Source organism: Bicyclus anynana, chromosome Z (genome assembly GCF_947172395.1).
Source record: "Bicyclus anynana chromosome Z, ilBicAnyn1.1, whole genome shotgun sequence".
NCBI classification, from domain to species: domain Eukaryota; kingdom Metazoa; phylum Arthropoda; class Insecta; order Lepidoptera; family Nymphalidae; genus Bicyclus; species Bicyclus anynana.
This window is the reverse complement of record NC_069110.1, coordinates 13,445,193-13,460,017: the sequence shown is the minus strand read 5'-3', so window position 1 is coordinate 13,460,017 and position 14,825 is coordinate 13,445,193. Positions and strand designations below refer to the sequence as shown.

The 14,825-nt window shown below is 35.6% G+C and overlaps 1 protein-coding gene across 19 annotated transcripts in view; it reads left to right on the top strand.

Annotated features, from left to right (window-relative positions):
- LOC112046519 (potassium channel subfamily T member 2) overlaps positions 1–14,557 on the top strand; it is a 97,488-nt gene extending 82,931 nt beyond the window's left edge. For 3 of the 19 annotated variants that reach the window (XM_024083159.2, XM_052890906.1, XM_052890903.1), the window contains 8 exons: positions 514–864; positions 3,046–3,180; positions 4,193–4,304; positions 4,366–4,566; positions 4,772–4,981; positions 6,070–6,189; positions 11,089–11,294; positions 13,340–14,552. In XM_024083159.2, coding sequence (XP_023938927.1) covers positions 514–864; positions 3,046–3,180; positions 4,193–4,304; positions 4,366–4,566; positions 4,772–4,981; positions 6,070–6,189; positions 11,089–11,294; positions 13,340–13,955 — 1,951 coding nt within the window. In that variant the 3' untranslated portion in view covers positions 13,956–14,552. Of the gene's footprint in view, positions 1–513; positions 865–3,045; positions 3,181–4,192; positions 4,305–4,365; positions 4,567–4,771; positions 4,982–6,038; positions 6,190–11,088; positions 11,295–13,339 lie in introns of those variants that run through there. The other 16 variants (XM_052890892.1, XM_052890895.1, XM_052890904.1 and 13 more) reach the window with 13 other exon arrangements.
- Positions 14,558–14,825: the final 268 nt, after the last annotated feature.

Genomic DNA, 14,825 nt, shown 5'->3' with positions numbered 1-14,825 from the left:
GTTTTCAAAAATTTTCGGGCGTAATCTGTAACTTCATTGAAATGAACAAATTACGATTTCCACCCCTTTTTAACACGAAGAAAGATGCTTAGGGGTTCTGAAAATTTGTAGCTAAGCAGAGCTGGGTCTAAGTACTCTCTTCATGATGAAACAAAAAAATCTACCATATTCGTAACGGGCAAATAATGTAAGATTTCAATGGACTAATAGAATAGGTCTCGTGTTTGAAAGTGGCAGCGCGAGACTTATTCTATGTCGAATGTCGATGCCTCTAACAGGCCTCACATGTCACTTCGAAATATTCGTACTTATACGTACAACTATTAGAGGGTAGTCTTAAATTATATTCAGATTTCAAATTAGTAAGTACAATGTCTTTCTGTAATATAAAATTTTATATTTTACCTTTAAAATAAGCTTCGCTTTGGCCTGACCTGTTCTACATTTTATTGAAACTATAATAAAATATAATATGTTTACTAAATACCTGATTTTTTTTTAATTTTTCAACAGGATCGTAAAAGGTTTTCCACCTGTGTCACCGTTTATAGGCGTAAGTCCTACTCTATGTTATTTGCTGAAAGAAAAGAAGCCCCTCTGCTGTCTTCAATTGGCCCAAGTATGTGAACATTGCTCCTACCGGAACGCCAAGGAGTACCAGTGGCAAAACAAGACGATAATTTTGGCTGCTGACTACGCATCGAATGGGATTTACAATTTTATCATTCCTCTACGCGCCCATTTCAGATCAAAGACATCTTTAAATCCGATTATCCTTTTACTAGAAAGAAGACCAGACATAGCTTTCTTGGATTCCATCTCATATTTTCCACTGGTTTATTGGATGAAAGGCTCTATTGATTGGTGAGTATTGTGTTATCACATGTGCTCAAAATTACTATCAATAAAATTATAGATATGCATATGTTATTAGCTCGACGAATCTTTACCATTCCTAACTATTGTCTAACACGACTAGCTTTAATATGTAGCACTGATTTACTCAGAGTATGAATTTTCATTAAACATATATGATGGTACGTCTCATATTCTCTAATGGTGTCTAGGTTGGAGCGTGTTTGCCAAGATACCTATTATCTCTTATTTTTTGGTGCACAATTCATACGTGACAGGAAACTCGGGTTTCATGTTAGTTCTATGTAACTACATTAAACAGTCCTGGATTAGCCTATAAGCCATATAAGCAATTTCTTAGGGCATACCTACTAAGGGGGCACCAGAAACGACCGAGAAAAAAACTAGCACAGGAAAGTTAATAGGTAGTACAATCTGTCGGAATTTCGACCACTTTGATAAAGTAAATTTTAATTGGAAATTGCAACGTAAATGTACGTTCGTACCTTTTGTAACCGTAATATTGGATTTTTCGTACTCACTGAAAGCTGCAGCTCCGAAACAGTAAGTTTTATAAAAAAAATGTTTAGATAAAAGTTGTTCATATTATTCTAAGGAACATTTGAATTTTTGTCAAAAAGTATAATTTTAGGGGCGAAAACGTAGAAAAACACTTTTTTAGAGAATTTAGCGCCACCTACCGCCTGCATTTCTTCTTGTACAACTATAAGCCAATGAGGTAAAATGTGCATCTCAAATGAGGTAAAAAATGCATTTAAAAATTTTTTTTGAATTTTTTTTTCAAAAGATTTTTTGAGTTTTTAGAAATGATTGACATCAGGTACAACTGGCGTACTTACAGGGTAGTTTAGCAACATCATTTTTAAGCAAAAAAAAAATAGCCTTTATGCTGTGACTTTAATAAAAAAAAACGTAGATTGATTGGACTATAAAGCAATTTTTTGAATTAAGGATGATTTGGAAAGGTACATATTCTAGAACACAGATTACCTAACATATTTTCGATTAATTTATTATAGTTTACTTACGGCCTACAAGAGAAAATTGCTTAGGGCATGAAATAGCTTAATCTGGCACCGACACTAAAACAACGGCAATACAAACTAACCCCTGATATTATTAAACAGGATTCTGGGGAGTATTTCCGATAACTCTGGGGTTATATTCTTTACCGAAAATCAGTTTAAAACGTTCAAGGAACGTGTGTTTCAAAATTAATATTTTCGATGTAAATAATATTTCTTTTATAAATAGATCTAAAAGGACATGTCTCAAAATGGGCCTTTTAAAATTTATAAGCAGGTTGATAGATTTATTTACGGATAGCAGATACAAATTGCTGTTGAGAAAATTATTTTCTTTATTTTCTTTTTATTTTTATTTATTAGACAACTATTTATTTTGTTTTGCAACCTTGTCTACAAATGAAACATAGACAATACAGTAAAAGTATTCAGAACAGCCAATAAAAATAAGTAGAATTGAATTCATGTCCGATGAAAGCTGTCAATGTCATGCAATATTGTCAAATGTCATTATGACACAAGTGAAAAAGAAACATTAAAGCGTAGACAGAGAAGCATGAAACAAAACAATTCCTAAAATTGCTTTAAAACCCCTTAAACTGACGCTACTACGCGAAGATTACTGACAATCTGTCAGGGTGTGAGCTACGAGCATATTGCCATGATAAAAAGTCTTAATTAATGTTGCCAGCTAACGAAAAAATTACATTTTATATAATTTATTTAAAAAAAATGCGGGTTTCTAAATTTTTTTTTATTTTAGGTTTTAAGCCCTATATTTTATGTTCTTTTAAGATAAAAATAATTTGTTCAGCTTAGTTGACACTCGCAATGAGAAAGCCCAGCTTCCATACAAAATTGGGACATGTCCTTTGTGTATATACGCATCCTTATAATTATGACGTAGCCAGGTTTTACGTATGTTAAAATGCAAGGATAGAAAGGCGTGTGATACATGGATAGTCGGAATTATTTGAATTACTTTGTACGAAAACATAAAAAGTTTTCATTTTCTAGTAGAAAAGTATTCCTATAAGTGGACTCGTCAACACCTTTAAGTTATGGGAAATACTCCCGAGCACCCTGTATACTCAAATCTTTAGTCAATGACTGTGAACTAATAACAAATACACTTATTTTACAGCTTAGATGACCTTTTACGTGCCGGAATAACATTAGCTGAGAATGTGGTCGTAGTCAATAAGGAATTATCCAATTCCGCCGAAGAAGACAGTCTCTCGGATTGCAATACCATTGTGGCTGTTCAAACAATGTTCAAGTAAAAAACATTTACATATACCTGTAATTATGTGGCTATCTCTTATATTATGTTTATAGATATACATTTATAAATGACAATGCGAATACTTTGCTAGCGAATATAAAATACGTACATATTATTATTATTAATATAAAAAATGTAAAAAAACATTGTTTGGTGAATATTTCATAATTTCACATGTATATAATTACATGCCGCGGTCATTTAGAAGTATCTGAGTGCAATAATGATCCCAACATCCAACATCCTCCAAAATTCGGACGTTGGACGTTGGTAACTTTAAAATGCATAGCACGGAATAGTGTCGTTATAGCAAATTACGTATATTTGCCAAATTTTATCGCTAGTATATTAATATGAATTGCGAGAAAATCTTTCAGTAATTTTTTTGCACTATCCCGCAATTAATTACATTAAAGGTTGTCTAGCAGATATTGCTTCAAGCAATACCGTCTTTGTCCTCTATGTTTTCTGCTGTTTTCTTTGTTGTTGTTTTTCTTTTGTGCAATAAAGTATGAATAAAATAAATAAAACTGCTCAAGCGCTAACTTAGTCATTAGGCTCGTGATAAGCCATGGATGTTATTGTTATAAACATCACTAACATTTTCAATACATTCTATCCTAATTCTATATGTGCTTGTACCTACCAGCGGCGAAGAATCCATACAATTACCGTCTAAAAATCCATACAGACAAATTCCTTATTTTAATGAAAATATACGAAAAGATATATGGAAAACCGGAGTTGTGACAGCTTACCTTCGTCAAAATTCCATCCTTCGCCATTGGTACCTACGAGTATATTGAGCGAACCGGGAAAAGGACACAGACGAACATTGTAAACTAAAACTAAAGTTTGATAACAATTCGCATTCCATTTAGCTATTTACATTTAGAGGTTATGCACAAGTAGCCGGTTTTATTTATGCGAACTTATAAAGCCTTGTTTGTCGTTGCAATTTGCTTTGAGCCTTAAATTATTAACTCAATAATATTTTTTTTTTCAGATTTTTTCCATCTATTAAATCTATTACGGAATTATCGCAGTCATCAAATATGCGTTTCATGCAATTCAGAGCTCATGATAAGTATGCATTACATCTCTCTAAAATGGAAAAGGTTTGGTGTAATTACTTTATTTATTAATATTATGTGTTTAGATTTAAAATATTTTAAAAAGACTTTGACTTTGCAGCGTGAAAAGGAAAGGGGCTCACATATCTCTTACATGTTCCGGCTTCCTTTTGCCGCTGGTTCCGTGTTCTCTGCCTCTATGTTAGACACTCTTCTTTACCAGGCTTTTGTCAAAGACTATGTTATCACATTTGTCAGATTGTTGTTGGGCGTCGATCAAGCCCCTGGTTCAGGATTCCTTACGTCTGTAAGTCTATCCATATTATTTTTCTATAAAAGCGAGCGAATGTAGTCATTCATTATACCATTATCAAGTCATCTCATAATTTGCTGCGCGAATTGGCGATATTTGTTTTGGCGATTTATTATTTACTAGGTATATTAATATAAAGTGAGTAACTATAAATTGTAAAATCAGATTAGTAAAATAAGTAACATTGGACTTGTGACAGATGAAAATTACGAAGGAAGATATGTGGATCCGTACGTATGGTCGGCTGTATCAAAAGCTATGTTCTACTACGTGCGAGATACCGATTGGGATATACCGCACGCAGGATACAAGCCTAGCTGATCAGGCTCACCACGTGAGTATGTCGCCACGGACCCCGTCCAAGTGGTTCTGGTCGCGCCTCGCGGGAATGCGAACATCGCGACCATCGGTGAGTCGGCCTGCCATATCACTCTCTCAGACAATGCTCCTTAAATACAGTCCTTCGCCACCGTCTACCGCCTTTATTTAGTATAAAACACTTATTAAACACATCTGAAAATTGAAATTTAATTGCATCGGAGTAGTCCTAGTCCTTGGACTGTATTTCGGGCACAATTTTTTGAATTTACTTTATCTCTACTTCGGGTCAACGTTACACTTTTCATTGTGAACTGTCTACGATACATCGAGCCGACACTTGTGGCGTCTTTGTAAATTAGTTTCTGCATTATAACTTTCTATTCCTCATACAATACTCAATTTTTTTAAAACATAAGTACACGAGCTTAATTTTCTATTCAATCGCAAAACGCTGTAGCCAAGATAGCCAAGAAGTCGATCTTTTTCGCTTGTGCGCCAAAACGGATCTGACTAAAGAGTGTTTCCAATTGAAATCTCTCGCGATTTTTTTTACATACAAATCATTTCACACAGAATAATAATTGTTAATTGCACATTATATTTATCGAACTCGATGATCGCAATCCCGCCAAAGTGTTGTTTTCTAAATGTGTGTTGCATGAACTGTTAGAACGAATAGATTTGTGAGACAATATTACATTCAGACCATTAAGTAGCCAAGTACCACCAGCCAATTTAATTTGCAAGAAATTTGCTGCTAAATGCAGATACAGTAAACACCCTTCATCAGTATCCGAACATAAACGTGACCTTTGCATGTTTTTCGATACGTTCCTTTCCAATTGACTTGCTAAAGATAAACTCATGACATAGCATCCACTTCAAGTATTAAGAACCACATTTTTATTTCTGCAGCTTTATCGCAAGATGAATGTCATTCTTCATTGCATGTTTTCTTTCAAAGCGTAGATTGCAGATTAGGTTGGTATTCGCGAATATTGATGCTCTCTCGTATAGAACCAGTGTGACAAAGAAAATATTTATTGATGTAATTAATCTAAATGATAAGCACAATACTGATGGTTGAAAGACTTACGTAATAGTAAACAGAGTATGCGAGCGAGTATCTCACTAGCGTCTTGTAGGCGTAGCAGAAGTGTGATAGGACAGTTGCAGCAGGCCTCGGGGGAAGATGGGGTGGCAGGGGACGCCAACCCCGAGGGGGCCGGAAGAGAGCGGACTCGCCGCGGGCCAACCGGCTGCCTCAGCGGCTGCTACGGAGACCGCACCCCCGCGGTAAGCCACACTCGCACTTGCACTTCGACTTTGAGGAGCCAAACCAGCAGACTATCTAACAGATGAAGTAGAAGTACAGTAAAAACTCGTTTATCCGAACCTACGGCCTGTAGCCAAGCGGCATGTCGATTTTCTTTCAACAAACACTTCGGAAACTATAAAAATGTATGAGAATGACAGATTCGATCGATATTTTGATCACGTGAGCTGTCGATAGCAAATGTCATTTCCATACATTAAATTTACGGTGTGTTTGCGATCGTAGAAAGAGAATCGACGTGCCTCATGAGGCATGGCTACAGGCCCTGGATTGTTAACCATAATCATGTACCGAAATATTTAAAAATAACAAAGTCAGTTTCAACTCGTCCATTTTCCCGAACGGCCTCCTAAGCCAAGTCAGAGTCGGAATTATGCTTAGTCTACAAGCACTTTCAAAACGTCAGGTTTTATTAGATATTATATAATGATTTATTTATTTTGCTATCATCCGCGAAAAGTCGACGAACCCATGCGACAACGTCAACCAGGTCCGACAAAACACTCTCTACGCACGCTTCACCCCGAAACCGGAGCATCCTCAGGAGATGTTGACTCTACAACGTGCAATTGCAAACTTTTGCAATGCGTAGTAGAGATGGTGGTGAAGCGTGCGTAGAGAGTGTTTTGTCGGACCTGGGTGACGTTGTCGCATGGGTTCGTCGACTTTTCGCGGATGATAGCAAAATAAATAAATCATTATATAATCATGATGAACTTCCGCAAAGTAACGCCTGCTTCTATCCAATATTTATTAGATATTGGTGATAATTGGTCGAAAACTTAAAACTAAAGGGTTCTAAAGACCCTCGGTCCGAGAATTTCCTTGATGAGTTGTTGCCTTCGGACCAGGCGAAGCTTCTGGCCCCACCCAATACCTTTGGTGCCTTCGCTGCGGGCTCACTCTGGAGCCTACGGCAATTACGATCAGAAAAGAAATCATGTTCATTGCAGATGTCCAAGTGCGGCGACGGCCCAAACACTGTTTTCATTATGAGTTACTAGCGGACGCCCGCGACTTCGTCCACGTGGAAATATATGTAAACTTTCAACCCATATTTCACCACTTTAGGGGTTGAATTTTAAAAATTCTTGAATCACATTATATTCCGTATTTTTTTTATAATTTATAAAACAAATTGAAGAAGAAGAAATACTTTATTACACACAAAAATACAATTATAAATTAAAACAATAAAAAGATAAATTAAACTTAGCATGCAAATGCGGCCTTATTACTAAAAATAATCTCTACCAGGCAACCCCTGACGAGAGAACTTGCGAAGAAAGAGCGGGAATTGTTTTAACTCTAACTCTAAAAATGAAGGACTCATTCAACCATTCATGATTTCAAATTCAGGATTTCAACCCCTATTTCATCCCTTCTATTTTTATTTTAGGGTCAATAAGTACCCTTATGTTTTGCTTCAAGGTCCCATTTACCATTATACCAGACTTCAATTTGATCGGTACTTTCGCAATTATAATATTAGTATAGATTATTTTCGATAGTTGCAAATCATAATGCCACTGCTGTCGCGTCTCATAACAACTTTTGCTGAATAACTTTGGAAAACTGCGAAAACGTCAGATTTCATTAATCAAGAATTAAGATTATCCAAATCCCAATAATTAACAATTAGTAAAACAACTAGTTCGGTTTCGAGTCTCTAGTCATCTAGTGGAAAAAATATTTGTAATTTAAATTAATTTATAAAGTAACCATTGTAATGTATTTTCTGCTGGGTTGTCTGCTCTCTTCAGTATTTTATTTTTTATATATTTTAATATATAAAAAATCATTTATCTAATATGATCGATCACTTTGTCTCGGTACATTTTGATTTTTTCGGAGTTTGGACTTACAGCCTGTATGCTGTATATTCAAAATTTGCATTGAAATAAAAGTATTATTAAGGAACTGAAAAAAAACTGACCTGTTACGATCCGTGAAAGATCCGATTTTTATTTTTGTACGGTTTTTCACTGAAAATTTGATCTTGATATAAATTATTCGGAACTCGGTTATAAAAGTTCGTAATGAAATATCATGAGAGTAGTTAACAAAATACTTTATTAAATTAATAAATTTTGTTTTACATTAGTAATAAATCTTTTCTTCACGCTTAATGATAACACGATGATATGAAGGTATTTTTTATAATTTTATTAGATGATAGTAACTGAAATAAAATAATTGTCATTATGGATCATACATGAACAAGCTTTAAAACACGCAACTTTTTAGTAGTAGCCTTTATACAATACAGTCCGATAATACACTTAGCAATTATGATTAGAAAGCCTTAAGGCGGTGCCATACACAGTTTTAGATAATATTCTAACGTAACATAAATGTATAATTATAACTGGTCTAAAATTGTTATTAGGTATTTTCCAAATTTTATTTTCTTAATTCTCTGCGTGTGTGAAGTCTGCCAATCCGCAATGGGCCAGTGTGGTGGACTAATGGCCTAACCCTTCTCATCCTGACAGGAGACTCGAGCTCAGCAGAGAGCCAAATATGGATTGATAATGATGATGATGATGTGAACCAGAAATGAAATGGTTTCATTCATTATTTACATACGGCACGATTGTCTTTTTAATGATAATCCGTCGTCCAATCCTAAATAAAAAGTCCTTAATTTTAATTTGATACATCCACGTGTTCCTAATGATAAAGATCTAAAGATATCGACATACAAGCGAATGATCTTAAAAGGGTTCCGTGTTTATTTTTCAAAATAATGCAGAACAAACAGTTTTTCTAACAGTTATCAATGGAATTTTATTTTTATGTTAACTAGAATATATTTAAAACTATTTAGTGTGTGGTGCCGGTTTTTACGTAAATAAATAACATAGATATAGATAAAAGCATGAACATAATAATTTATTATGAAACGGTTACATATTATTAGGCAATTAAAATTCATATGCATTTGTAAAAACGATGTGAGTTTTAAGTCAAATTTAATTAATTTAAATAAGTGTTACTAATGTTAATACCAAGTTATGCACCGTTTCATACTCAATAATTTATCTAATCTCATAACAAACGATTGCAGAAAAAAACAATTAATAGTTACATACATATTTGAAAACGCACCAAATTCAAGTAAACATCTAAAGGTAGGCGTCCACATTAACGTACGTCATCATCGTACGTATCGCACGAATCTACCCGTCGGCAATCCCGATGCAAGAAGGGCAAAGAAACTCCGTCTCCATACAAACCTTTCTACTTCTGTACTTTTTTCTGTTATTATTTGTTTTTTATTATGGTGTGGTGTACAAATAAAGTATAAATAAATAAACCCGGGCCCCAACAATACGAATGATACAGAGCTGATACCATGAATTAGAACAAATAAAACCCATGAGGCCACTATTCAGAGAAATTACGTTGGCCTAATCACTTAAATTACTTATTACATCAATTTGGAGCCCTTTGACATAAAATTCATTGCATTATCTGTGTCTAACTTACAGACGAACTTATACGGACTTATACGGACGGAAGTCCGTGATAGACCAGTGGATATGACCTCTGCCTCCAATTCACCTCCAATTTTTCAGTTGTGTGCATTTTAAGAAATTAAATATCACGTGCCTCAAACGGTGAAGGAAAAATATCGTGAGGAAACCTGCATACCAGAGAATTTTCTTAATTCTCTGCGTGTGTGAAGTCTGCCAATCCGCATTGGGCCAGCGTGGTGGACTATTGGCCTAACCCCTCTCATTCTGAGAGGAGACTCAGTGAGCCGATTAAGGGTTGAATATGATGATGATGATGATGAACTGAGAGACAACAGTTTTACTGGGGATTTGACACTAACTTGAGGAAGGAGATGCCTGAAATTGGGCTCACATTTCAGAACGATACAGAAAATGCTAAAAATCTATATTTTAGTAGATTATTCCACAAGAATCTTAGCCGAAATAATGTTCGTCAACAGGGAAAATAAGCTGGTTTCATTATTTTCACACATCACACTGATCGTTTTGATTTATATATGCTCTTTGATACGTTTTTCACTGATTGACAGTTGTCTTTGCCAATGTCAAAGTTAATCAACGAATGAGATGTCGTTGTTAAATGTTCTATTAACGAACTGACAGTTTTCTATTTAATGTCGTATTTCGTCTAAATGTGTCAAGCTAGAGACAAATCATTATTAAAACTGTCGCCTGTCAGTTTGACACTGATAATGCCATGAGTTTTATGTCAAAGAGATACAAATTTAACTGATTAGGCAAACATAGATTTCTTTGAAAATTGGCCTCATGAGTTCTCCTTAATTGTCCTAATTTGTAACCAATTATCAGCTCTGTATCATTTGTATAATTTGGGCCCGAGTTTGTATGGTGACTGGGTTTCTCCGTTAGTCAAATTATGAGGCAGTTTTTATTAGGATAGCTGTTTTGTCTATTTAAATTGTTTTAATAATTCATTACAATAATAAATAATATATTAAGACAATGAATTATTTGTTTCATAAATTAAGTTTTTCGATATGAGAGTAGATGAAGGTTATTAGCCAATCTTGCAGTGATTATAGTACTTACATTGTAAAGAGTTTGGATGCATTTTCTACTGCATTCCTGCATCGAGGCAGTGGCAGCGATGTCAGTGAAACTATTTATACAAGATTTCATTTAATATTATTTTTAGCAAATACTGTACCAAGTTTTATTGTGAACATTTTACGTCATTTTAATCAGTGATAACTGCATCGAAACGCTAAAATATAAATCACAATGTAATCAAAGCAAGAAATATTTGCATGAATTTTAATATTTTTTTCATAATATAATCACTATCACGATACTATACAAATCCTTCTAATGTTACAGTTCTCAACGAGCTTAGCAGATGAGGCTAGAGATAATCATGCCCAGCAAATCGAAAGAGCAGAAATCGCTAATCTTGTAAGATCTCGCATGGAGTCATTAAATTTGACCGGCATTGATTATGACGATGTGAGTGAAAAAAGAAACAGCCTATCCTACGTAATCATAAACCCAAGCTGTGATCTCAATTTACAGGAAGGCGACATAATGTGAGTATGACTGGTATTCGGAAAATTGGCAGGGAGGTAGTTTAGAGCCAGGAGAAGGACATGGGATACTTTCTATAAATAACTAAAAAAAAAAGTCGGGTTTTTCTTCCTGACGCTATAACTCCAAAACGCACGAACCGATTTCCAAGGTTTTGCATTCGTTTAAAAGGTCTCGAGCTCCGTGAGGTTTATAGCAAAGAAAATTCAGGAAAAATTTCAACGTAAGGTAGGGGTAGGGTAAGGGTAGGGTAGGGGTATGGTAGGGGTAGGGTAGGGGTAGAGTAGAGGTAGTTGAAAGTTTACATCGAGTTTTCTAATAAATGAAACCTAGACTAGATCGATTTATCGCCCCCGAAATCCACTGCATACTAAATTTCATGAAAATCTTTGGAGCCGTTTCCGAGATCTAAATAGATTACATTATATTATGTTTACAAGAATTGCTCGTTTAAAGATATGCCAAAAAAACATTTAGGGTCCTACCAAATCTCGAAACTCAGTTATCACATCACACTAATATTATAAAGGCGAAAGTTAGTGTGTAAGTGTGAAAGTGTGTAAGTGTGTAAGTATGTTTGTTCCTCTTTTACGTTGCGGCTACTGAAGCGATTTGGCTGAAATTTGGAATGGAAATAGATTTTACTCTGGATTAACACATAGGCTACTTTTCATCCCGGAAAACTCTATGATTCCCGCGGGATTTGTGAAAAACTGAATTCCACGCGTTCTATTATAAAATGTTGTGAGATCTATGTAATACCAAATTGGTTTTTTTTTATTCTTTACAAGTTAGCCCTTGACTACAATCTCACCTGATGGTAAGTGATGATGCAGTTTAAGATGGAAGCGCGCTAACTTGTCATGAGGAGGATGAAAATCCACACCCCTTTTCGGTTTCTACATGATATCGTACCGGAACGCTAAATCGCTTGGCGGTACGTCTTTGTCGGTAGGGTGGTAACTAGCCACGGCCGAAGCCTCCCAATAGCCAGAAATGGACCAATTAAGAAAATCTCAATCGGCCCACCCGGGGATCGAACCCAGGACCCAGGAACTCCGTCCGTCACTTTATTCAGTCTCTACATAAGGGATCGTCTGTGTAAGGATCCCTATTACGTAATTGTGTCATACCTCAAAATAAAAAACAACACGTAGAAAATACGCAATTTGCTTGAAATATATTTAATTTAAACATTAAAATAAACAGTCAAAACTTAATAATTATTAACTTAATAAAAAGGTAGTTATATTTGCAATCTTCTTAATATGTGTAGTAAAAAGTCACTTATCACAAAACATCGATAACCGCTTTACGTACTCGCATATATATAATACTAACGGACCCGGTCAAGCTTCGCTTTGACTAATGTGCACTTCTTCCCTATCCCTACCCTACAATACCCTACCCCTACCATACCCCTACCACTACTTTGCCCTTAACCTAACCCTACCCTACCCTACCACTACCCTTTTATACGTATGTAAATTATTTAACTTGGAAAAATCATAGACAACATAAAAAGACATATAAGCATTCGTTAACTTAAATAATAAATCTTTGAAATTGTTTTCGGAAATAGATACTTTAATTTACACAAAATAAATTTATGAACGCACTCGTAAATGTTAATCATTTGTCAATATTTTTTAACGCACGTATAAATGTCAATCACATATTTGACAGGATGGACATACACAGTATTTGACAGGATGGACAACAAATGTTTGATAGGTACTAAACAAAATAACATTTATTGGAAAATTTATTCATCTTTCATAATTATTTATTCGTCGAGTTTTCTGCTATTCTTGGCGGAGACAAATCCAACGAATCAAAAACCATAAAAATCGGTCCAGTAGATCTCTTATTTATAAGTATTGTAACAAACACCACTTTCTTTTATATATTTAGAGATTTAAATGTGAAATTTGGCTGTAGTTTATAGATCGTAAAAATACGTATTTGCCGACAGGACCGGTTTAAGGATGTATATGGGCGGGCGAAGTCGTTAATTATAAAATTAAATATATTTATTTTGTTTCAGTTATTTAGTGCGCCCTTCACCCTTCTCCGCACAAAAGACATTTGAACGTCACAACAGCCGCCGCAAGTCGAATATAAGCTTCTGCTCTGGAGCTCTAATCCAGGCTGCCGCAGCGGGCAGTCGCCGTGGTTCTGCGCTCGCCAATCTCTCGAATCTCTCTCCTCGAGCTCCGCCTCTGACAAGCACAAAAGCAAATTCTCTGTCTCTGCCAGACAGTCCGACCATTATCACCGACTTTCGCGGTCGTTCGAACTCACTTCGCGTGGTAGACGACATTCTACTGCGTCGCTCTAATTCGCTCCGCCAAGGATTAGGACCAGTCGTTCACACTCGACGCCGCAAGAGTAGCCTCGAAGAGATTGGTATTTCACATTTTAATTCATTGCTGCAGCACCAGCAACAGCAGCAACAGCAAGATGCTAATGCAATTAAAATCGCGTTGAACGGCAGCATCGGCTTGGAGGTGACGCCGCCCGATGAAGGTCCTTTGGATCAACTAGGCGGGCCTCTAGGAGGATATCAAGATATAGCTGCCGCGTTGCCTCCCTCATCGATAGTGTCCGGCCTGCCACCGCCGACGCCAGATCCGCAACATCTTCAGGGAACAATTGTATGATACCACCTCATGTGGGGACGACGACTCAGTTCCGTCGTGAGGAACAAGTGGAACTAAGCCTCGCGGCGTAGTATTCTTTCCTCGGAACACACATTTATCTTGTAGCGTCTCTACTGTGCACTTCACACGTAGTGTAACTATGTAACTGTAAATTATAAAAAAAAAACTGCAGTGAGTGAGTGGTTCGGAACAATACGCAGTTTATATCAGTGTATTGTAAGCGGGATCAACTAGTTCATATATAATGGGAATATTATGGCCTAAAGCTGTACATAGCGGGCATTCTTTGTTTTTAATGTATCAATATTGTAAATAGAATTCACTATTATGTAGAAAAATATGAACGAAATATTTCTATTATTGTATCTATAACAAATTTAGAATTTACTAAAGCAGTAGCATATTTATATTTTATTTTAGATGTAATGGATGTATATCTATATCAATTTCAGAATAGATTCAATACTCAGAATGTAAAAGAATATCATTAGATATCACTAGATGTGGACAACCTTTTCTGATAGCATCAATGAAATACAATAAAATCTATACAAACAATATACAAAAATTTATTTTAAACCTTACACATGCTGTTGCGGAGTATTTCGCATAACTTCAAGATATTGAAGAGACCACTTACCACTTACAGGAACCGGACTGCATATCTAATATTTTTTAACTAAAATATTAGTTATGCTGTTATAAAAGAATTTTTTTTTTATACAAAGTAACAAACAATGGCCAAGGTTAGATTAATTTTTTAAGGAAAGTGGTAAAACAATCTCTGATAGCTTATGTCATGGTTCCCGCGGGATTTGTGAAAACCTGAAATCCAGGCGGACGAAGTCGCATGCGTCCGCTAGTTTCTAA